General features: G+C 45.1%; 1 protein-coding gene across 1 annotated transcript in view; it reads left to right on the forward strand.

The window, feature by feature from the left end:
- Window positions 1–20,450, forward strand: part of LOC143277646 (neural cell adhesion molecule 1-like) — a 78,432-nt gene extending 57,982 nt beyond the window's left edge. The window contains exons 8-16 of the mRNA XM_076582537.1: window positions 2,167–2,309; window positions 5,809–5,986; window positions 7,157–7,359; window positions 9,566–9,671; window positions 12,299–12,472; window positions 13,497–13,631; window positions 15,385–15,512; window positions 16,963–17,170; window positions 19,952–20,450. Coding sequence (XP_076438652.1) covers window positions 2,167–2,309; window positions 5,809–5,986; window positions 7,157–7,359; window positions 9,566–9,671; window positions 12,299–12,472; window positions 13,497–13,631; window positions 15,385–15,512; window positions 16,963–17,170; window positions 19,952–20,052 — 1,376 coding nt within the window. The 3' untranslated portion in view covers window positions 20,053–20,450. The remainder of the gene's footprint in view (window positions 1–2,166; window positions 2,310–5,808; window positions 5,987–7,156; window positions 7,360–9,565; window positions 9,672–12,298; window positions 12,473–13,496; window positions 13,632–15,384; window positions 15,513–16,962; window positions 17,171–19,951) is intronic.
- Window positions 20,451–23,346: the final 2,896 nt, after the last annotated feature.

The following is a 23,346-nucleotide window of genomic DNA, read 5'->3' on the forward strand; positions in this document are numbered from 1 at the left end:
GGGGGGGGGGTTGTGTCTTGAAGGGAAAGGGTGGTGGGGGGTTGTGTGGGGAGGGAGAGGGTAAGGGGATGTTGGGGATTGAGTGGGGGATGGTGGGAGTGGGTCACTTAGTGGGGATGTGGTGGTGAGAGGATGGGGGTGTGGGGCGGAGAGAGTGGTGAGAGGGTGGGGGTGTGGGGGTGGTGAGAGGGTGGGGGTGTGGGGTGGAGAGAGGGGTGAGAGGGTGGGGGTGTGGGGTGGAGAGTGGGGTGAGAGGGTGGGGGTGTGGGGTGGAGAGAGGGGTGAGAGGGTGGGGGTGTGGGGTGGAGAGAGGGGTGAGAGGGTGGGGTTGTGGGGCGGAGAGAGGGGTGGAGGGGTGAGAGGGTGGGGTTGTGGGGCGGAGAGAGGGGTGGGGGGAGAGGATGGGGGTGTGAGGCGGAGAGGGGTGGGGGTGTGGAGAGGAGAGAGGGGTGGGGGTGTGGAGAGGAGAGAGGGGTGGGGGTGGGAGGGTGGGGGGATGGGGGAGAGGGAGGCATTGGGGTTGAAGAATGTGTGGGGGTGTTGTGGGGGAGAGGGTAGGGGTGAGCAGTGGGGAAAGAGGGTGTGGGCAATTTAGTGAGAGGGGGGATGATGTTCTAGAGAGAGTGCTGGTCTGTTGTTTCTCTGCACTGTGTAGGGTGTGACTGGCAGATGATACAACGGTTTGACAGAGGGAGAGAGTGAGTGTGTGTGTGTGTCCATGAGTGCATGGATGGGTGTGTTCACATGTGTTGGTGCTGTGTCTTTCTCTGTGTGTGTGTGTGTGCATATGTGTATGTGTGCATGCATTGTGTGTGTGTGTGTGTGTGTGTGTGTTATACCCAAACATATTTGTTAAGAGAGACTGTGTGTGAACATTTGACATCTTTGTGCACATACATCTTGTCATATGTGATTTTGTGTGAATGTATACATCATGACATGTGTGATTCTTTGTGGATGTTTACATCATGACATGTGATTCTGTATGGATGTATGCGCAATGACCTATGTGATTCTGTGTGAATGCATACATCATAACATGTGATTCTGTGTGGATGTTTACATCATGACATATGTGTCTGTGCATGTATACACCATGACCTATGTGGGCCCAACACTCAGCTCATTTCACAGATTGACAGAAGTTAACACTTGGGCCAACAGCAAAGTGAGAGCTGTATTATCAATGGTTTCTCCATTGCAGTGGGAAATCATTCACAGCTTAGTCTTTTGTGAAGGGCTTTGACTCTCAAACGAGGAGACAAAATTGCACTGGCTCTTAGTGCTGCAGCCTTGGGGGCTAGTTGGCCTTTGGGAACCATCCCATTGCTGACTGTCCTAAAACCCTCTTGGTCGAGAGAGTGGTGATGTAGCTTTGGCAAGACACTCTCCACTATAATGGAGTGGAGTGATGGCCTAGAGGTAACACGGCCGCCTAGGAAGTGAGAGTATCTGAGCACACTGGTTCGGATCACGGCTCAGCCGCCGATATTTTCTCCCCTCCACTAGACCTTGAGTGGTGGTCTGGATGCTAGTCATTCGGATGAGACGATAAACCAAGGTCCCGTGTGCAGCATGCACTTAGCGCACGTAAAAGAACCCACAGCAACAAAAGGGTTGTCCCTGGCAAAATCCCTGTAGAAAAATCCACTACAATAGGAAAAACAAATAAAACTGCACACAGGAAAAAATACCCCCCAATAAAATGGGTGGCGCTGTAGTGTAGCGACACGCTCTCCCTTGGGAGAGCAGCCCAAATTTCACACAGAGAAATCTGTTGTGATAAAAAGAAATACAAATACACAACAAGCCGAGTAACCAGCCAGCACTATGATACACACACACTAATAGATCACACACACACACACACACACACACCATCACAACGATACCATCAGCAGCAGTACAGTGTAAAATGATAGCAAAGTCTAGCCCAGATAATCGGTACAGCAGTTTCCTGCTCTGCTGTTCCGATGGTGATAGTCGAACAAGACTGACCATCATACATCATATATGTGATTTCATGTGCCTGTATACGCCATGAGCATTGTCGCCGTGTGTGCCTGACAGTGCCCCCTGTGATCCAAGACTGACCATCATACATCATATATGTGATTTCATGTGCCTGTATTCACCATGACCATTGTCACCATGTGTGCCTGACAGTGCCCCCTGTGATCCAAAGAGCGGAGAACCTGACGGTGAAGGAAGAGGAAGACGTGCGTCTGGCGTGTGTTGCCGTTGGCGACCCGATGCCGCAGGTGTCCTGGAGTCAGCACAACATCCCCATCAGTGCTGACCCCACCCAGGTGAGTGGGGGAGGGCGGGAGATTGTAGGAGTGTTAGTGGTGTTTGAGGAGAACTGGCCCCCTAGCCAAGTGGAGTGTTGGCCAAGAGGTAAGGCGTCTGCCTTAGAAGCGACTGAATCTGAGCACAGTGGTTCGAATCCCACAGTCACCAGTATTTTCTCCCCCATCACTAGACCTCAAGTGGTGGTCTAGATGCTAGTCTCTCTGATGAGACGATAAACTGTGCAGCATGCACTTAGCGCACATATAAGAACCCATGGCAACAAAAAAGGTTGTTCCTGGTAAAATTCTGTACAAAGGTCCACCTCGATAGGGAAACAAATAAAATTACAGGCAATAAAAAAAAAAAAAATTTTAATTAAAAAAAATAAAAGGGTGGCGCTCTCAACATAGCGACACACTCTCCCTGGGGAGAGCAGCCTGAAATTCAGACAGAGAAATCTGTTGTGATGAAAAAGGGTTATGCAGTACAATAGCTTGACTCACGGAGGGGTACCAGTGTCAGGCTTCACCCTGTGCACAGTGCGGGAGCGGCTGAGGGAGGAAGGTGGCAGAATGGTTAAGACGCTTATCTGCCAGCACAGTGTCAGTGAGGGGTCTGGGTTCGATTCCCACTCTTTTTTTTTTTTTTTTTTTTTTTTTTTTTTTTTTTTGCTGCCCCATCATCTGCACCGTTTCAGTGGCATTACTCCCACGCCACTCATTTAGATTCCCCCATACACGGCCACACCCGGGTTCGTCCGTCGCAGTTCCAGCGTCGGCAGTCCACAGGGATTCCCACTCTTGCCTTTTTCTCCCAAGTTTGAATGAAAAATCAAAATGAGCTTCTAGTCATTGGGATGAGACAATAAAATTTATTTATTTATTTATTATTATTATTTTTTTAATGTATTTATCTATTATTTATTCACCCTTTTTTTTCTTTTCTTTTTTTTCTCAAGGCCTGACTAAGCGTGTTGTGTTACGCTGCTGGTCAGACATCTGCTTGGCAGATGTGGTGTAGCGTATATGGATTTGTCCGAACGCAGTGACGCCTCCTTGAGCTACTGAAACTGAAACTGAATCAGAAACCTGTGTGCAGCACACGACACACTGAAAAAAACCCATGGCAGCGTAAGTGTTGTCCTCAGGCAGAATTCTGTTGCAGAAATCCGCTTGGATACATACAAAACTTTGTCCTCAGGCAGAATTCTGTTACAGAAATCCGCTTGGATACATACAAAACTATGTTTTAATTACACATACTTAACCGTGACCCACTAGTGCAGACTCCAGCAGGGGTCTGACATTCCTGTCCTGTGCAAACTACTATCCGCCTATGCGGAGAAAACGAAAGTAGCTACGGCCGATAACCTCCCAGAAGTGGGTAATCTCCACAAAACTATATATGCATGCACTCAAGGCCTGACAAGTTTGTAGGGTTATTCTGCCATCAGGCATCTGCCTTGCAGATGTGGTGTAGCATGTATGGGTTTGTGCGAACGCAGTGCCACCTTGAAAAACTGAAACTGGGAGGACCTGTCACTGCTGTCTTGACCTGTCCAGCCACACCCGATAATAATAATAATGGATACTTACATAGCACACTATCCAGAAATCTGCTCTAGGTGCTTTACAAAAATGCTTTGTTAACATAAAACTATACATCTATGTTACATACACACACCAAATGTGACTACACACACACACACACACACACACACACACTGCATACATACATTTTAACATACATGTGTATCTAACAGCTACCCTAACACATTCACACACATAGGCATGCACAAACTTACATAAACGCACGCACACACGATACACATTCACCCGATGTTGCTGTGATACGTTATGTGTGTATTCATGTTTACATAGAGAGAGACAGGTCGAGATAGATACCAGTGTTTGGGTGTAGACAGCAAAAATTGTTTAACAGTGTGTGAGTGGTGTGCTAATAATAATAATAATAATGGTATTTATATAGCGCTGAATCTTGTGCAGAGACAAATCAAAGCGCTTTCGCACCAGTCATTCACACACATGCATAACTCTAAAACTGTAGAAACTAAAGACCAGGAAGGGCAGGCAAGGGAGGCTATTTTGGGAAGAGGTGGGTTTTAAGGCCAGACTTGAAAGAGCTGAGTGTGGAGACTTGACGAAGTGAAAGAGGAAGTTCATTCCAATCGCAAGGTCCAGAGACAGAGAAAGAATGGCGGCCAACAGTCGAGTGTTTGAATCTGGGTATGCGTAAACAGAGGGATCCGAAGCCGATCGTAGTGAGTGAGATGGAGTGTAGAGGTGAAGGCAGCCGCAGAGATAGGACGGGGCAGTTTTGTGAATACATCTATAACAGTGTGCTGAGGTGGTACTGAAAACCTGAATGTCAGAGAAAGTGGTATGTGTGTGTTCTTCAGTTTAAAACCCCCTCAGTGCCAGGGGAAAAAACAGTAGAAAGTGGTGTTTCAAGTCATGAAACAATATCCAAAACAATAAGCCTAAAACTGAGAAAACGGTCTGGAGATATACCACTGTGGATAAACTGTGATTTTTCAGTCTTCCAGAGTTATTTCCCCTTCTTCTGGTGATGTCATCAGTGACATCACTATGCACGTGTCACATATTGTGCCGGGCAGTTAAGGGATTTTAATGTCTGGTCATGTAGTGTGATTTTTAGATGAAAAAAAAAATCTAGGTATAAAAGAGCAAGAACTTACTACGATGTAAGCTGCATGTGGTTGTCTGTATTGTGTGTTGTAATGTGTAACACATTGTGGTGTATACTGTGTGGCACAAGGTGGTGTGTAGTGTGTGACACTTTGAGATGTGTACCTTGTCACAGAAGGTCCGATGTAGTGTTTGAGGTACTGTGGTGTGTACCATTTCACAGGTGGTGGTGTGTAGTGTGTGATGCACTGTGGTGTATACTGTGTCACAGAATGTGGTGTGTAGTGTGTGATGCCATGGGGTGTGTATCGTGTCACAGAAGGTGATGTGTGACACACTGTGGTTTGTACCATGTCACAGAAGGTGATGTGTGACACACTGGTGTGTACCTTGTCACAGATGGTGGTGTGTAGTGTGTGATGCAGTGTGGTGTGTACCGTGTCACAGGTTGTGTGTGACACACTGTGGTGTGTACCATGTCACAGAAGGTAGTGTGTAGTGTGTTGTTTTACACACTGTGGTGTGTACCATGTGACAGGTAGTGTGTGACACAATGTGGTGTATACCGTTTTAAGAGAAGGTGGTGTGTAGTGTGTTGTTTTACACAATGTGGTGTGTACCGTTTTAACAGAAGGTGGTGTGTAGTGTGTTGTTTTACACAATGTGGTGTGTACCGTTTTAACAGAAGGTGGTGTGTAGTGTGTTGTTTTACACAATGTGGTGTGTACCGTTTTAACAGAAGGTGGTGTGTAGTGTGTTGTTTTACACAATGTGGTGTGTACCATTTTAACAGAAGGTGGTGTGTAGTGTGTTGTTTTACACAATGTGGTGTGTACCGTTTTAACAGAAGGTGTACGTGGAGAGCGGGGAGGACTCGCAGGAGCTGAACCCAGTGACCTTGGCCTTTGAGCGCACCCAGTACCTGGTCATTCCCCAGGTGGACCCCAGCCACGCTGGGCAGTACCTGTGTGAGGCTCACAACTCTTATGGTGACACCCAGCACACCTTCTTCATCGATGTCACCTGTAAGTGCGGGGGAATGGGTGTGTGTGTGGAGGGGGGGAAAGGTGCGGGAGGGGGGACCGGAGGGGGGTGGGGGGGGGGACAGTTCCTGTGTGAGACCACACAGCTTTGCGGGTCACACCTAGCACACCTTCTTCATGGATGTCACCTGTAAGTCTGGGGGGCGGGGGGATTGGTACGTGTGTTGGGAGGGATGGGAGTGTATGTGTGCAGGTGTGGGTCGGTTTTTGTGTGTAGAGGGGGGGAAAGCGAGTATTCAGTTTGGGGTGGATGGGTCTGTGTGTGTGTGGGAAGGGACAGGGTGCATGTGTGGTGTTTGTGCGTATGTGTTGAGGAGGGATGAGAGTATGTGGATGAGGGTGGAGTGGGGTGGGGAGAGGGTTGTGGAGGGGGTGTATGTGTGTGTGGGGAGGGAAGGGCTGTGTGTGTGTGGGTGTTTGTGTGTTAGTGTGTAGAGGAGGAAGAGAGAGTTTGTGTTTGTGTGTTAGTGTGTAGAGGAGGAAGAGAGAGTTTGGGTGAGGGTACAGTGGGGTGGGGGAGAGGGTTGGGGGTGCGGGGTGTCTGTGGGGATGGGTGTGAGTGTTTGGTTGGGGCTCTGCACACCTGTATGTGTAGCTGGGTGCGTGTGTGTATATGCGAGAGAATGTGTGTGGGTGGATGAAGACTGAGTAAGATTTTGGTGAGTTAGTCCTTTTTTTTTTCTTTCTTTTTTTTTTTTTACCGTCATTGTAATTGACCATATACAATATTTCAGTTTCTCTTGAACTGGCTAAACCTTCAGAGCTGACAAGCATTTAGCCTAGGAATCGAAACCCCACCCCCACTCCTTCCGCCCCATTTGCTGTTGAATGGGCTATAGGGAAAATTTTATTTTATTTAAAAAAAATTTTTTAACAGTATTTCATTTGGAACATGTCACAATACATCACTGTTATAGATATACAGGACAATAGCACCTTGCACAAAGTCCTGTCCTGATACATATACATGCCATGTATGTGACATGCTTTCATTTGATTGGATATGACCAGACAAGTCCAGTTCACGCTAAGTATGGTGACCTGGTTTGATATGATTGGATGTCACCAGACAAGCCCACCTCATGCTAATTATGGTGACATGGTTTGATTTGATTGGCTGTCACATGGTTTGATTTCACTGGCTGTCACCAGACATGCCCAGTTTCGGAGATGACGTGGACAGCCATTTTTACGGCTGGGTGGGGAGCGACACCAACCTGACGTGCATGGCCAACGGAAACCCCACGCCGGTGATCACATGGTACAAAGGTGGCGTGGAGCTCAAGAAAGATGACATCTACGACATCGAAATGGGAGAGTCGGAGAACCCCCACCAAGCCATCAGCTATCTGATCGTGAGTGGTGGGAGGGGATGTAGGAAGATGGAAATGCCGTGTTGGGGTGGGGGAGCTGCCTTCAGTTTTCAGTCTCAAGGAAGTTTATTTATTATTATTATTATTTTATTATTATTTTCATTACTACTACCTTTTTTTATATCATTATTATTTATTTATTTATTTATGTAAGCTTATCTATATATATATATTTTTTTTTTTTCTCAAGGCCTGACTAAGCGCGTTGGGTTACGCTGCTGGTCAGGCATCTGCTTGGCAGATGTGGTGTAGCGTATATGGATTTGTCCGAACGCAGTGACGCCTCCTTGAGCTACTGAAACTGAAACTGAAACTCAAGGAAGTGTCACTGCGTTCGAACAAATCCATGTACCCTACATTGCATCTACTGTTCAGGTGCATGACCAGCAGCACAACCCTGCGTGCACAATCAGCGCATGCATGTACATTTGTGTGCCTATCAGTAGTGGATTCTTATACAGAGATTTTGCCGGAGGACAGCTCTCGATGTGGTTGCCATGGGTTCTTTTACAGTGTGCCAAGTGCATGCTGCACACAGGACCTCGGTTTATAATCCTTTCGAATGACTAGACACTCAGTTTGATTTTCCAAACTTAGGAGAAAAGGCAAGACCAGGATTCAAACCCAGACACTCACAGACTCTGTATTGACAGATAAGCATCTTAACTCTCTCCATACAAACGGCAAAAGAGACGACGTTAACAGCGTTTCATCCCAATTACCATCATCAAAATATTGCAAGCGGAAGGCTCTTATACTGAAGAGGTGAATGTTGACAAAGAATACCACAATTCTGACGACGGAAGCTAAAGGGTTGGGTCATTCAGACATCCACTGGACATCCGAGGGGTCTGTGTAGAGGAGAAGAGAGGACTGGCCGTACTGAGTGAGTTAACCATTCTGCTAAAGATACTGACACATGTTGTCATAAAAATGGGCTTGGAGGTTGTCATCCTGATTGTACTATTTTTGTGGTTGACTGTGTGTTTGTTACTTGTGCAGCCTTGGGTGGATGAAAATTTGTTTTACCTGTGTGCTGCCTTGGGTGGATGAGAGTGTGTATTTTACCTGTGTTCATTCTTGGGTGGATGAGAGTGTTTTGTTTTACCTGTGTTCAGTCTTGGGTGGATGAGAGTGTGTATTTTACCTGTGTTCATTCTTGGGTGGATGAGAGTGTTTTGTTTTACCTGTGTTCAGTCTTTGGTGGATACGAGTGTTTTGTTTTACCTGTGTTCAGTCTTGGGTGGATACGAGTGTTTTGTTTTACCTGTGTTCAGTCTTGGTGGATGAGAGTGTTTTGTTTTACCTGTGTTCAGTCTTGGTGGATGAGAGTGTTTTGTTTCACCAGTGTTCAGTCTCAGGTGGATGAAAATGTGTTTTACCTGTGTGCAGCCTTGGGTGGATGAGAATGTGCATTTCACCTGTGTTCAGTCTTGAGTGGATGAAAATGTGTTTTACCTGTGTGCAGCCTTGGGTGGATGAGAGTGTCTTTTACCTGTGTGCAACCATGGTTAGATGACAGTGTGTGTTACCTGTGTGCATCCACGGGTAGATGACTATGTTATCTGTGTGCAGCCACAGGTGGATGACTGTGTGTTTTACCTGTGTGCAGCCACAGTGGATGACTGTGTGTGTGTTACCTGTGTGTAACTTTGGGTGGATGACAGTGTGTTACCTCTAAGCAGCCATGGCTGGTTGACTATGTGTGTGTTACCTGTGTGCAACTTTGGGTGGATGACTGTGTGTGTGTTACCTGTGTGCAGCCACGGATGGATGACCGTGTGTATTACCTGTGTGCAACTTTGGGTGGATGACCGTGTGTGTATGTGTTACCTGTGTGCAACTTTGGGTGGATGACCGTGTGTGTGCTACCTGTGTGCAACTTCGGGTGGATGACAGTGTGTGTTACCTGTGTGCAGCCATGGGTGGATGACTGTGTGTGTTACCTGTGTGCATCTTTGGGTGGATGACAGTTTGTGTGTTACCTGTGTGCAGCCATGGGTGGATGACTATGTTTGTGTTACCTGTGTGCATCTTTGGGTGGATGACAGTTTGTGTGTTACCTGTGTGCAGCCATGGGTGGATGACTGTGTGTGTTACCTGTGTGCATCTTTGGGTGGATGACAGTTTGTGTGTTACCTGTGTGCAGCCATGGGTGGATGACTATGTTTGTGTTACCTGTGTGCAGCCACGGGTGGATGAAACCAACCAGGACATGGTATTCGGCTCCTACAGGTGTGAGGCCACTAATGACCATGGAAAGAACGAGGTCGCCCTGGCCTACAATCTGGCAGGTGAGAGTTTGTGTTTGACAGCTGTGCCAGCATCTGACATCAACCATTTACTTATTTATTGGTATGTTGGTGGCTTTTGTCTCATATTAACCATATGGTTTCATGACAGTAACGTTTATTCTTTTCTGTTCCATTATGTCCTGTTCTGTTATATTCTGTTTTGTTGTATCCTGTTCTGTTCCTTCCTGCCCTGTTCTGTCCTGTTCTGTTCTGTTCTGTCCTTCTCTGTTCTGTTCTGTTTTATCCTGTTCTGTTTTGTTATGTGTTATTCTCTTCTATCCTGTTCTGTTCTGTTCTGTCCTGTTCTGTTCTGTCCTGTTCTGTTCTGTTCTGTTTTATCCTGTTCTGTTTTGTTATGTGTTATTCTCTTCTATCCTGTTCTGTTCTGTTCTGTCCTGTTCTGTTCTGTCCTGTTCTGTTCTGTTCTGTCCTGTTCTGTTCTGTTCTGCCCTGTTCTGTTCTGTCCTGTTCTGTTCTGTTCTGTTCTGTCCTGTTCTGTTCTGTCCTGTTCTGTTCTGTTCTGTCCTTCTCTGTCCTGTTCTGTTCTGTCCTGTTCTGTTCTGTTCTGTCCTGTTCTGTTCTGTCCTTCTCTGTCCTGTTCTGTTCTGTTCTGTCCTGTTCTGTTCTGTCCTGTCCTTCTCTGTTCTCTTCTGTCCTTCTCTGTTCTGTTCTGTTCTGTCCTGTTCTGTTCTCTTCTGTCCTTCTCTGTTCTGTTCTGTTCTGTCCTGTTCTGTTCTGTTCTGTTCTGTTCTGTTCTGTTCTGTCCTTCTCTGTTCTGTTCTGTTTTATCCTGTTCTGTTCTGTGTTATTCTCTTCTATCCTGTTCTGTTCCTTCCTGCCCTGTTCTGTTCTGTCCTGTTCTGTCCTTCTCTGTTCTGTTCTGTCCTGTTCTGTTCTGTCCTGTCCTGTTCTGTTCTGTTCTGTCCTGTTCTGTTCTCTTCTGTCCTTCTCTGTTCTGTTCTGTTTTATCCTGTTCTGTTTTGTTATGTGTTATTCTCTTCTATCCTGTTCTGTTCCTTCCTGCCCTGTTCTGTTCTGTCCTGTTCTGTTCTGTTCTGTCCTTCTCTGTTCTGTTCTGTTTTATCCTGTTCTGTTCTGTTATGTGTTATTCTCTTCTATCCTGTTCTGTTCCTTCCTGCCCTGTTCTGTTCTGTCCTGTTCTGTTCTGTTCTGTTCCTTCCTGCCCTGTTCTGTCCTTCTCTGTTCTGTTCTGTTTTATCCTGTTGTGTTTTGTTATGTGTTATTCTCTTCTATCCTGTTCTGTTCCTTCCTGCCCTGTTCTGTTCTGTCCTGTTCTGTTCTGTCCTTCTCTGTTCTGTTCTGTTTTATCCTGTTCTGTTTTGTTATGTGTTATTCTCTTCTATCCTGTTCTGTTCTGTTCTGTCCTGTTCTGTCCTTCTCTGTTCTGTTCTGTTTTATCCTGTTCTGTTATGTGTTATTCTCTTCTATCCTGTTCTGTTCTGTCCTGTTTTGCTCTGTTCTGTTCTATTCTGTCATGATCTGTTCAACTCTTATCTGATTATATTGTTTTCTGTTCCAGTCTGTCCTGTTCTATTTGATCCTTTCCCCTTCTGTTCTGTCCTGTTCTGTTCTGTTCTGTCCTCTGTCCTGTTCTGCCCTTCTCTGTTCTGTTCTGTTCTGTCCTTCTCTGTTCTGTTCTGTCCTTCTCTGTTCTGTTCTGTTCTGTCCTTCTCTGTTCTGTTCTGTCCTTCTGTTCTGCCCTTCTCTGTTCTGTTCTGTCCTTCTGTTCTGTCCTTCTCTGTTCTGTTCTGTCCTGTTCTGTTCTGTTCTGTCCTTCTCTGTTCTGTTCTGTTTTATCCTGTTCTGTTTTGTTATGTGTTATTCTCTTCTATCCTGTTCTGTTCTGTCCTGTTTTGCTCTTTTCTGTTCTATCCTGCTCTGTTCTGTTCTGTTCTATTCTGTCATGATCTGTTCAACTCTTATCTGATTATATTGTTTTCTGTTCCAGTCTGTCCTGTTCTATTTGATCCTTTTCCCTTCTGTTCTGTCCCATTCCATTGTGTTTTATTCTATTCCATTCTATTCTGTTTTGGTCTATTCCATTTTATCCTATTTCATTCTGTTCTGTTCCAATCTATCCTATTTCATTCTATTCTGTTTTGGTCTATTCCATTTTATCCTATTTCATTCTGTTCTGTTCCAATCTATCCTATTTCATTCTATTCTGTTTTGGTCTATTCCATTTTATCCTATTTCATTCTGTTCTGTTCCAATCTATCCTATTTCATTCTATTCTGTTCTGGTCTATTCCATTCTATGCTATTTCATTCTGTTCTGTTATGTTCCAGTCTATCCTATTTCATTCTGTTCTGTTGTATTCAGTCTATCCTATTTCATTCTGTTCTGTTGTATTCAGTCTATCCTATTTGATTTTGTTCTTTTGTATTCGTCTATCCTATTTCATTCTGTTCTGTTATGTTCCAGTCTATCCTATTTCATTCTGTTCTGTTGTATTCAGTCTATCCTATTTCATTCTGTTCTGTTGTATTCAGTCTATCCTATTTGATTTTGTTGTTTTGTATTCCAGTCTATCCTATTTCATTCTGTTCTGTTCTTATTCCATTCTATCCTATTTCATTCTGTTCTGTACTTTGTTCTGCCCACAGTGGTTCCGGAGGAGCCAGAGGCCATGCTGCTGAAGTCTTACCCCACGGCCTTCAAACTGAAACTGGAGCGCCCCCTGAAGGAGGGGGGACAACCAGTGACCCGCTTCATCTTGAGTTATGCCAGGGCGGACGGCGAGGATGAGGATGGCCCACAGACTGTGGACGTGCCTCTTGGTGAGCCATCTGTTTTTTTATCTTGGGGGGTGGGGGAGTGGGGGGAGTATGGGTGTGAGTGTATTTGCTTGTGTGTATTTCCATGTGGGTGTGCATGTAAGTGTGTATGTGTGTTAGTGAGAGCATTTGTGTGTGTGTGTATTTGAGTGTGTGTGTGTGTGTAATTATGTGTACTTGCATGTAAGTGTATACGTGTGTGTGTGTGCATGTCAGTGAGTGCATTTGTGTGTGTATGTGTGTATTTGAGTGTGTGTGTATGTGTAATTATGTGTATTTGTGTGTGTGTGTGTGTATGCATGCGAATGGGTGTATGTGTGTTTGCTTGTGTACGCAAATGTGTATGTGTTTGTGTGTGATGTGTGTGTGTCCATGTGCATCTCTCTCTGTGTATCTCTGTGAGTATATTTCTCTGTGTGTGAACAGAGGAAGGTGAGGACATACATATATCTGTGTGTAAGATCTTCAGTTTAACGTCTTCACAAGAAGTACAATTAGATGGAAGGAAGAGAGGTAGTGGGTGAAAGAGAGGGAATGCTTGTGAATATTATTGTAGGAAAGTGTTAATGTATCTTTTAGAGGAAATGAAAATAAGTCTATTATAAGAAATGAAAATTTTAAAGAGATGGTGGTGTGTAATAATTTAGGTGTTATAGGAAGGAAATTAGTGTATGCATGTCAACAAGTATTATCTTACAACATTAACAAGTATTAACTCTATGATGTTAACATAAATAACGACATTGATTAAAATACATCAAAGGAGGATACCAACTGGACTGGAGTTTAAAATTTCCTGAAACATTCTCAGCAATGAATAATCATTCAAAATCTTTTCAGTGGCTAATGGAACATTGGCAGAAAAGTGATCAACTACAGCTTTTGGTATTAACTGTCTTATACTTGAACAGTGGATGAGTAGACGGGTTACAGTTATTTGATTACCGCACATACGTTTTATATTCTTGGAAAAATTTTGTGGGAAAGGCATATCTGTGTGTAAACCTCTGTGTGTGTGTGTCAACAGAGGAAGGCGAGGACAGCGTGGAGACGGAGCTGCCAGGCCTGACCCCCAACACAGAGTACGTCATCAACGTCACTGCCGTCAACAACGTGGGCAACGGGCTGCCTGCTAATCTGACTGCCACCACCCTGGACTACAGTCAGTACTGTGCTGTGTTGTGTGGGTTGGGTTGTTATTGTGCTGTGTGTCACAGCCAGGTGTGCTGACTGTGTCCAAGGTGTGCTGACTGTGTGCAAGGTGTCAAAGTCAGGTGTGCTGACTGTGTGCAAGGTGTCACAGCCAGGTGTGCTGACTGTGTGCAAGGTGTCACAGCCAGGTGTGCTGACTGTGTGCAAGGTGTCACAGCCAGGTGTTGTTGACTGTGTGCAAGGTGTCACAGCCAGGTGTGTTGACTATGTGCAAGGTGTCACAGCCAGGTGTGCTGACTATGTGCAAGGTGTCACAGCCAGGTGTGCTGACTGTGTGCAAGGTGTCACAGCCAGGTGTGTTGACTGTGTGCAAGGTGTCATGGCCAGGTGTGTTGACTGTGTGCAAGGTGTCATGGCCAGGTGTGTTGACTGTGTGCAAGGTGTCATGGCCAGGTGTGTTGACTGTGTGCAAGGTGTCATGGCCAGGTGTGTTGACTGTGTGCAAGGTGTCACAGCCAGGTGTGCTGACTGTGTGCAAGGTGTCACAGCCAGGTGTGTTGACTGTGTGCAAGGTGTCACAGCCAGGTGTGCTGACTGTGTGCAAGGTGTGCTGACTGTGTGCAAGGTGTCAAAGTCAGGTGTGCTGACTGTGTGCAAGGTGTCATGGCCAGGTGTGCTGACTATGCACAAGGTGTCACAGCCAGGTGTGCTGACTGTGTGCAAGGTGTCACAGCCAGGTGTGCTGACTGTGTGCAAGGTGTCATGGCCAGGTGTGCTGACTGTGTGCAAGGTGTCACAGCCAGGTGTGTTGACTGTGTGCAAGGTGTCATGGCCAGGTGTGCTGACTGTGTGCAAGGTGTCACAGCCAGGTGTGCTGACTGTGTGCAAGGTGTCACAGCCAGGTGTGCTGACTGTGTGCAAGGTGTCACAGCCAGGTGTGTTATGTGCAAGGTGTCACAGCCAGGTGTGCTGACTGTGTGCAAGGTGTCACAGCCAGGTGTGATGACTGTGTGCAAGGTGTCATGGCCAGGTGTGTTGACTGTGTGCAAGGTGTCACAGCCAGGTGTGCTGACTGTGTGCAAGGTGTCACAGCCAGGTGTGCTGACTGTGTGCAAGGTGTCATGGCCAGGTGTGCTGACTGTGTGCAAGGTGTCACAGCCAGGTGTGTTGACTGTGTGCAAGGTGTCATAGCCAGGTGTGCTGACTGTGTGCAAGGTGTCACAGCCAGGTGTGCTGACTGTGTGCAAGGTATGCTGACTGTGTGCAAGGTGTCATGGCCAGGTGTGTTGACTGTGTGCAAGGTGTCATGGCCAGGTGTGCTGACTGTGTGCAAGGTGTCACAGCCAGGTGGTGCTGACTGTGTGCAAGGTGTCACAGCCATGTGTGCTGACTGTGTGCAAGGTGTCACAGCCAGGTGTGCTGACTGTGTGCAAGGTGTCATGGCCAGGTGTGTTGACTGTGTGCAAGGTGTCACAGCCAGGTGTGCTGACTGTGTGCAAGGTGTCACAGCCAGGTGTGTTGACTGTGTGCAAGGTGTCACGGCCAGGTGTGCTGACTGTGTGCAAGGTGTCATGGCCAGGTGTGCTGACTGTGTGCAAGGTGTCACAGCCAGGTGTGATGACTGTGTGCAAGGTGTCACGGCCAGGTGTGATGACTGTGTGCAAGGTGTCATGGCCAGGTGTGCTGACTGTGTACAAGGTGTCACAGCCAGGTGTGCTGACTGTGTGCAAGGTGTCATGGCCAGGTGTGCTGACTGTGTGCAGGTAAGCCGGAGAAGGTGCAGGTGACGTCAGGGAGGCAGGGGCTCAAGGACACGTCCTACACCCTGAAGTGGACTATCCCCATGACTGGCGGTGCCGAGATCACCAAATACGTTGTGGAGTATGCCGTGGTCAGTGCCACAGTGGTTCTTTAAGATTTTTTTATTTTTTTAATTTATTTATTTTTGCTGCTGTTGCCCCATCATCTGCACCGTTTCAGTGACATTACTCCCACACTGCTCATTTGGAGTCTCTCATACACAGTCACAGCCAGGTTCGTCTATGACAGTCCCATAATCCGCAGTTCACAGGGAACTCGATTCACCGCACACACACACACACACCAGAGGAGACCATGCACTGCTGCCAAGTGTTTTTGGTGGTGTTCAGTAGTGTCCTGATTTGATGTACTTAGGGCACACACCCCCCCCACCACCACCCCACCCTCACACACACACACACACACACAGCCCCCTGATGATGACAGTAATCACTTAGTTGCAGAACCAGACCTTCGGGGACAGTAATCGCTTGGTACAGAACTAGACCAAGTGAGTGTCCCCTCCCCCCGCCCCCCTTCGCCCTACATAGGCACTGCCACCAAGTCCCTTCAGCGTCATTTGACTGTGTGCAAGGTGTCCCCTCCCCCCGCACCCCTTCGCCCTAGATAGACACTGCCACCAAGTCCCTTCAGCGTCATTTCCCATGGGCTATTTATAATATTCATTCGTTGTTTTCTTTCATGTCTTTACCATCACAGATCACCAAGTACGTTGCGGAGAATGCCACGTACGTTCATGTCTGTGTGTGTGTATATGTGTGTGTTGTGTGTATACCTTGTGTGTATGTGTGTGTGTATGCACATGTGTGTGTATGCCTTGTGTATATATGTATGTGCATGTCTCCGTGTGTGTGTTGTGTGTATGCTGTGTTGTGTATAGTATGAAAGTGTCCCTGTGTAGGTATGTCTATAACTATCATGTTTCATAACTATCATGTTTTGTGTGGCTAGATACTCAATTAGCTTATATCACTGATTGACGTAAGTTAACTGTTGGGTCAACAGCAAAGTGAGAGCTGTATTATCAATGGTTTCTCCTTTGCAACAGGACATCTTTTACAGCTTAGTCTTTTGTGAAGGACTATGGCTCTCAAACAAGGAGGTAAAATTGCGCTGGCTCTTAGTGCTGTAGCCTTGGGGGCTAGATGGCCTTTGGGAACCATCCCAACGCCAACTGTCCTAAAACCCTCTTGGTCGAGAAAGTGGGGACATAACTTGGGCAAGAAACTCTCCACTACGATCCAGTTCTAGCCCAGATAGTCGGGACAGCAGTTGCCTCCTCTGCTGTTCTGATGGTCATAGTCAGACACGACTGACTATCGTACAGCCAGTGTGTGTATGTATATGCATGTCTATATGTATTTATGTGTATATGCCTTGTGTTTTTGTATGCTTATGTCAGTGTGTGTGTGTGTTGTGTGTATGCACTCTGTACAGTATGAAAGTGTCCCTGTGTAGGCATGTGTATAAGTATCATGTTACTTATAAGTTTATAAGTATCATGTTACTTATGCCCCCAGGCAGAGAAGGTGAATGCAAGCGCCGAACCCTGGCTGGCGACCGAGGTGTCATCCAACATCATCACGCGGAACGTGGACGGGGAGCAGACCACGGCCTACACGCTGAAGAACCTGTCCAAGAACACCTACTACCAGGTCAGGATCAGGGCGGTCAACCGAATCGGGTCCTCCGTCGTCTCCACCTTTGTCTTCAAGACCAGCCTGGGAGGTCAGAGCTTTTTTCGGATGTTTTAGATTGATTGATTTTTTTTTCTTCTCAATTATACTTAATTTCATTTATTTGTTTTATTTTATTTTTGTATTCATATTTCATTTATTATTCTATTTGATTATTATATTCCTATTTCATTTTTTTTTAAAAAGAAAAAGAAAGCTCTATTTCAGTTTTTTTCTTCTTTTCTTTTCTTTTGCTGCCCTGTTATTTGCATCTGTTTCATTGGCATTATTCTGACACAAGCTGCTCATTCACACTCCAAGCTTGGAACTAGAGGGGTGTCACAACTAAGGTTACTGTAAGAGCATGGCATGACAGGCCACATGATCTTGGCCCTTTTTTTTTTCCTTCTTTTTTTTGGGGGGGATGATGATGAATGAGGATGATACTGATGATGGGGAGGTTGGAGTTCTTTTGGATTAGGGAAACACAAACATACCCAGCATGCACACCCCTGATGATGAAGAATATGGCTGCTGAAAAGGCGTTGTGGTAAAAACGGTCGTATAGACGTGTAAGAAACACACTGATACACATGACTTAACTCTTTCCAAACGAACAGCAAAAGAGACGTTAACAGCGTTTCACCCCAATTACCATCATCAAAATATTGCAAGCGGAAGGCTCTTATACTGAAGACGTGAATGTTGACAAAGTATACCACAATTCTGACGACGGAAGCTAAAGGTTGGGTCATTCAGACACCCACTGGACATCCGAGGGGTCTGTGTAGAGGAGAAGAGAGGACTGGCCGTGCTGAGTGAGTTAACATGCGAATGGTGGCACACAAACGCAGACGACAGAGAAAGATCATGAAGTGGGGAGGGGGAGGGGAGTGACTGGTTTTTGTAATACCGAAATGTTTGCATCCTGTTTCGAGGAGTCACTTATCTGAAGTGCGTGTCTTAACCCTTTGAGCCCTGAGTTCCTGAGCAATTTTAACCCTTCTGCCTGAGCTCCTGAGCCAAAATTTGCAAATGATTGGTATTTAATGTGGCACGGCAGATATTAAAAGAGTGCCCTGACCACCGCTTTACCGGTGGTAGAGAAAAATGACATAATGCCTAGCCACCGGTTGAGCGGTGCGTAAACACTTGTGTCGTGTTTTGCTATTGGATGACTTATATTGAAATTGATCTTTTTTATCCAAAGCACATGCACAAAACACAGTGAAAAGGCACGGCCATGTTGATACTACGTTCGCTGACGCCAGAATATTACGGTTTTTCTGATTGGCTCTTCAATGTAAGTCAGCCAATAGCAAACCACGACACAAGTGTTTACGCACCGCTCAGCCTGGTGGCTAGGCATTATGTCATTTTTCTCTACCACCAGTAAAGCGGTGGTCAGGGCTCAAAGGGTTAATACCAAGACACACATAAAAACTGAATTGCCAAAACAGCAGTAAGGAAACGTGTATCATAGAGAAGCACTCTCATCCATGACGAAAGGTGAAAGGCCACACCCAAATGAACTCTGACATCCTCGTCATCAGCATCCTGATTGAACACTAAAATGTGCAAAGAGGCTGTCCATTAATTAATACAGAAACAGATTGTGAACTGTGATTGAGTGGATCTCTGAGTGGAGAATAGAGAGATAGTGAGAGGTTGATGGATAGGTTTAAAAAAAAAAAAGCAGGGCACAATGGAGAAAAAGAAAAAAAAAAAGAAGCAAACGAAAATGGAAATTTGTATTCACAGTGTAATGAAACAAATTATGGTTGCAGACATTATTTGGGGGAGTAAAAAATCAAAACTCGCCTGTGACTTCAAACAGGAAAATCTGCTACACCATACCAGAAGATCAGAGAAAAAGAACTCTGGGTTGCACATGCTTTCACCACACACACACACACACACACACACACAGAGAAATAGGCATAGGCATGAGCATGCACATACACTTTCTGGAAGTACACAATTACTAAGAAACACAATAGTTCATTTTGAAACTCCCATTATGAACATAATGTATCTGATTCAAAAGGGGACAGGACTTTATTTATTTATTTGATTTAAGCTGGTTAACACGCACACACACATGCACACGTACATGCTTATATGTTGACAGTATAGTTTGTTAACTTCGTTGTTAACTGTATTGTTCATTGACTGTGTTGTTAACAGTATTGTTTATTAATTGTGCTTGATAAAGCATTGTTTACTTAACAGTATTGTTATTTGAAGATGCTTATGTGGTGATATGATAGCCTTGAGATGGTCTTGGTGGCTGGCGAGGCTCTGAGCACCATGATTTGATTTGATTTACAGTATTGTTGATTAATGTATTGTATGGAGTTGTTAATGAACAGTGTTGTTGACTAACAGTATTGTTTATTAATGGTGTTATTTAGAAATAGTATTATTTATTAATGGTGTTGTTAACAATATTGTTTATTAATGGACTTGTTTACTAACAGGATTGTTTATGAACAGTGTTGTTAACTAACAGTGTTATTTATTAATGATGTTGTTAACAGTATTGTTTATCAATGGAGTTGCTAACTAACAGTATTGTTTATGAACAGTTGACCAGTTAATATTGTTTATTAACAGCTTTTTTTTAATGATTTTTTTTATTAACGTTAACAATGCTTTTGATGGTTACCAATTTATCAATGGAGTTGCTAACTAACAGTATTGTTTATGAACAGTTGACCAGTTAATATTGTTTATTAACGGCTTTTTTTAAAATAATTTTTTATTAACCTTAACAATGCTTTTGATGGTTACCAACAGTTGTTCTCACCTTTTATGTCCGTCTCCTCCACAGTGACCTCCGGACCATTGGGGACTGCCAGCAGTGTGCAGGCCAGTGCAGCCGTACTGTGTGTGGTGACCATGGCAACAGCGTCTTTCCGCTTCCTGTTCTGAGTTCCCCACCCCACCTCCCTCCCCTCCCCTCCCCTCCCCTCTTCCTCTGGCCTTCTGTTGAGTTATCTGACCTTCGCCCTGCCTGCACCTGACGTGAAGCAACGTCCCCCATGCCCCCATACCCCGAAACCCCGAAACCCCACTCCCACACACTGTCTGCAACAGGATTACAGGGTCCGTGCATGATCTGACCTCTCGGACGAAGGTCAGCCTGAACACGAACCTACCAGAGAGGTTGTTGAGTACTGGGACTTTAAACATCCCGACTTCTAGGAGGGCGATCTTTTAATCTTCACTTCACTCATACCCCCTACCCCCACCCCACCCAATTCCTCAGTTGCTTTCTTTCTGACTTCATGAGTTTGAGTCAAGCTTGGGAAAGGGCCTGTTTTTGAAGTGTTAGCGTTCCTCCAAGATTGTAGTTGATAACGCCAAGGCTTTCCTCCCCCCCCCCCCCCCAACTCCCCACTTCCCCCCGCTCTTTGCCTGGCGTAGGTCAACATGGTTCTTTTGCTTCTCTTTCTCTTTGACATTCCTGTGACGGCAACTAGGATGGGCCCATGAGGAAGGGAAAACAGCACGGCATCAGCGGTGATTGTGTGTTCAAAGGGTTGGCTGGAAACTTGGGACAGCTGTGTGTGTGTTCGTTTGTCAACATCTCGTGACCAGGGTCGTCTGATATCACAGTGTTGTGGTAAGATGTTTGATAAAAAGATTTTGTTCGTTCGTTTGTTCATTGTTGCGACCATGTTGTGGTTCGTTCATCAAGCCTGTTGAGTGTGGCTTCTCCTCGCGTCTGAGGTCAAAGTTAATGCGTGTCCAGCTCTCATGGTCAGTGGATAGTCAGTTTTTTCTGTACAGCCTGAGGTTCTTACAACTCCCGTGTTTACCTACAGCAGCATGTTGATAAGATAACGTACAGCTTTACTGTCTGTAAAGTCACAGAAGTTTGTCTTTTGGCTTAAGTGCATGTAACATTGATTCAGGCTCCAGGCTTTGCTCCCATTTTGTCAACGTCTGTTGGAATTTTTGAGGCATTTTCTTCACAAGGTGTCCTCGTAAAGAATATAAAAAAAAAAGATACACAGGATGATATGCACTGGCCAGTCTTAGGAGATTATAAAGTTTCTCTCTGGACAGTCATTGATACAGCGTCAAGTGTGGCTGGACAGGCCAATATGGGAATTGACTAACACAGGATAGCTCAGATATTAACACTGTCACAGTTTATACTAACATCTGCATATGTTCAGCTGTGTTGTTATGTTTAAAAATCTTGTGATTGCAGTTGTTTTACTTTCCAACAAAAAAACAATGCTGACATAGTATAGCTTGTCATTCAAACATGTCATTCAAAGTGAAATTGGCTTATTCTTTTCTGGAGTCCATCTCTGAATCCAGTTTGTAGGGGAAGGAAAAGAAATATGCTTGTCCAGCGATGGAAGATTTAATATTGGATAGGAAGGTGGACATTAATGATGATGAAAGATTGAACAGTGGATAGAGAGGTGGATATCAATGATGATGAAAGATTTAACACCAGATACAGAGGTGAATGTTCATGATATTGGAAGATATAACACCGGATAAAAGGGCAAATGTTGATGATATTTGAAGATTTAACACCGGATAGAGTGGGGGAACGTTCATCAGAACAACCACAGCTGATACCATGTTGTAGGTCAATGTTTGCATCATAAATGAAAAACGTGTAAACGTTTACATTCATTTTGTTCCCCCTTATTGTTCTCTCTCTTTTTTTCTTCTTTACTTCCCCAACATCTGGTGAGCTGTCAAGTTTTAATCAGCGTGTTGAAGCTATCTAGATCAGGCATTTGTCCGCCTCTCCCTTCCCCCACACCACCCCTATTTTTCTTTTTTCTGAAAGCAGAAAGAGTGTGTAGATCAGTCTGCACATGTAGACGCTTCCTCGGAACCGAAGTTAGTGCACACCATAACCAAGTTTCCAGCCTGGCTGTTCCATGCAGTGGATGGCTGTTCCGTGTAATGGATGGCTGTTCCGTGCATCATTGGATGGCTGTTCCTTGTAATGGATGGCTGTTCCGTGCATCATTGGATGGCTGTTCCATGCAGTGGATGGCTGTTCCTTGTAATGGATAGCTGTTCCATGCATCATTGGATGGCTGTTCCTTGTAATGGATGGCTGTTCCGTGCATCATTGGATGGCTGTTCCATGCAGTGGATGGCTGTTCCTTGTAATGGATGGCTGTTCCATGCATCATTGGATGGCTGTTCCATGCAGTGGATGGCTGTTCCTTGTAATGGATGGCTGTTCCATGCATCATTGGATGGCTGTTCCATGCAGTGGATGGCTGTTCCATGCAGTGGATGGCTGTTCTATGCAACAGACAGCTCTTCCATGTAGTGAATGGTTGTTCCATGTAGTGGATGGCTGTTCCATGCAGTGGATTACCCTCTGTGCTATCGGTGACAGCATTCTCAATCATGGTACCCATCCTTTTCTCTCTTTTTTTTTTTAGTCCCCATTTGTCATCGTGACCAGTATCAGCTTGGCCTATCCTTGACCTTGTTTCTCACTGTGATGTTGAACATAATTTATGCCCACTACTCAGTTTTCTGTTTCTTCTCCTCAATGATGATGATGATGATGACGATGTATTCATGTTATGTACGTGGTGTCCTGCTCACTGTGCAAGACCATCAAGATGAAGAGGTAGGGAACCGTTTCTTATCAGCTTCAAAAACCGGCTTTGTTCGAGCTTTGTCTGTCGTTCGTTTGAGCCGTTCAGAGCACCTCCAAAACAGGTGCTCTGGGATTGTTCTGAAAAGGGTCAGGGGAAACAAAGCATTGGTGGAGGTTTCACCTTGTGTGAAAGAAAACAAAGAAAGCAATGGGAATGAACGTTGCTTTGGATGACGTACAAAGTTCCTGTTGAACTGCCCGAGGAAGTTCCTTTGACCTGCACAGATGGTTCTTTAATTGATTAATTAATTAATTAATTGCAGATGTTTTTTAACATGTCACTGGTAACCTGTTGAAGTGAATGTTTTCATAATCAATGCATATTTAAGTATGGTATGTCATGTTGTGTTTTGTGTGTTTTTTGTTTGTTTGGTTGGGTTTTTTTTTACAGGACAAAAACATTCTGTTGAGATTGTGTGTGGATTTTATCATGCTAGTACCTGTGTCTGTGAAACGTTAATGTTTTAATGGATATGACAGTGTAGAGTTTGGGTCAGAGCCAGATATGTTTTATGTGAACTCATGTGCAATTATGTTTGTTTGGGTTGTTTTTTTTAAAGAAAAAATAT

Source organism: Babylonia areolata, chromosome 34, assembly GCF_041734735.1.
Source record: "Babylonia areolata isolate BAREFJ2019XMU chromosome 34, ASM4173473v1, whole genome shotgun sequence".
NCBI lineage: Eukaryota > Metazoa > Mollusca > Gastropoda > Neogastropoda > Buccinidae > Babylonia > Babylonia areolata.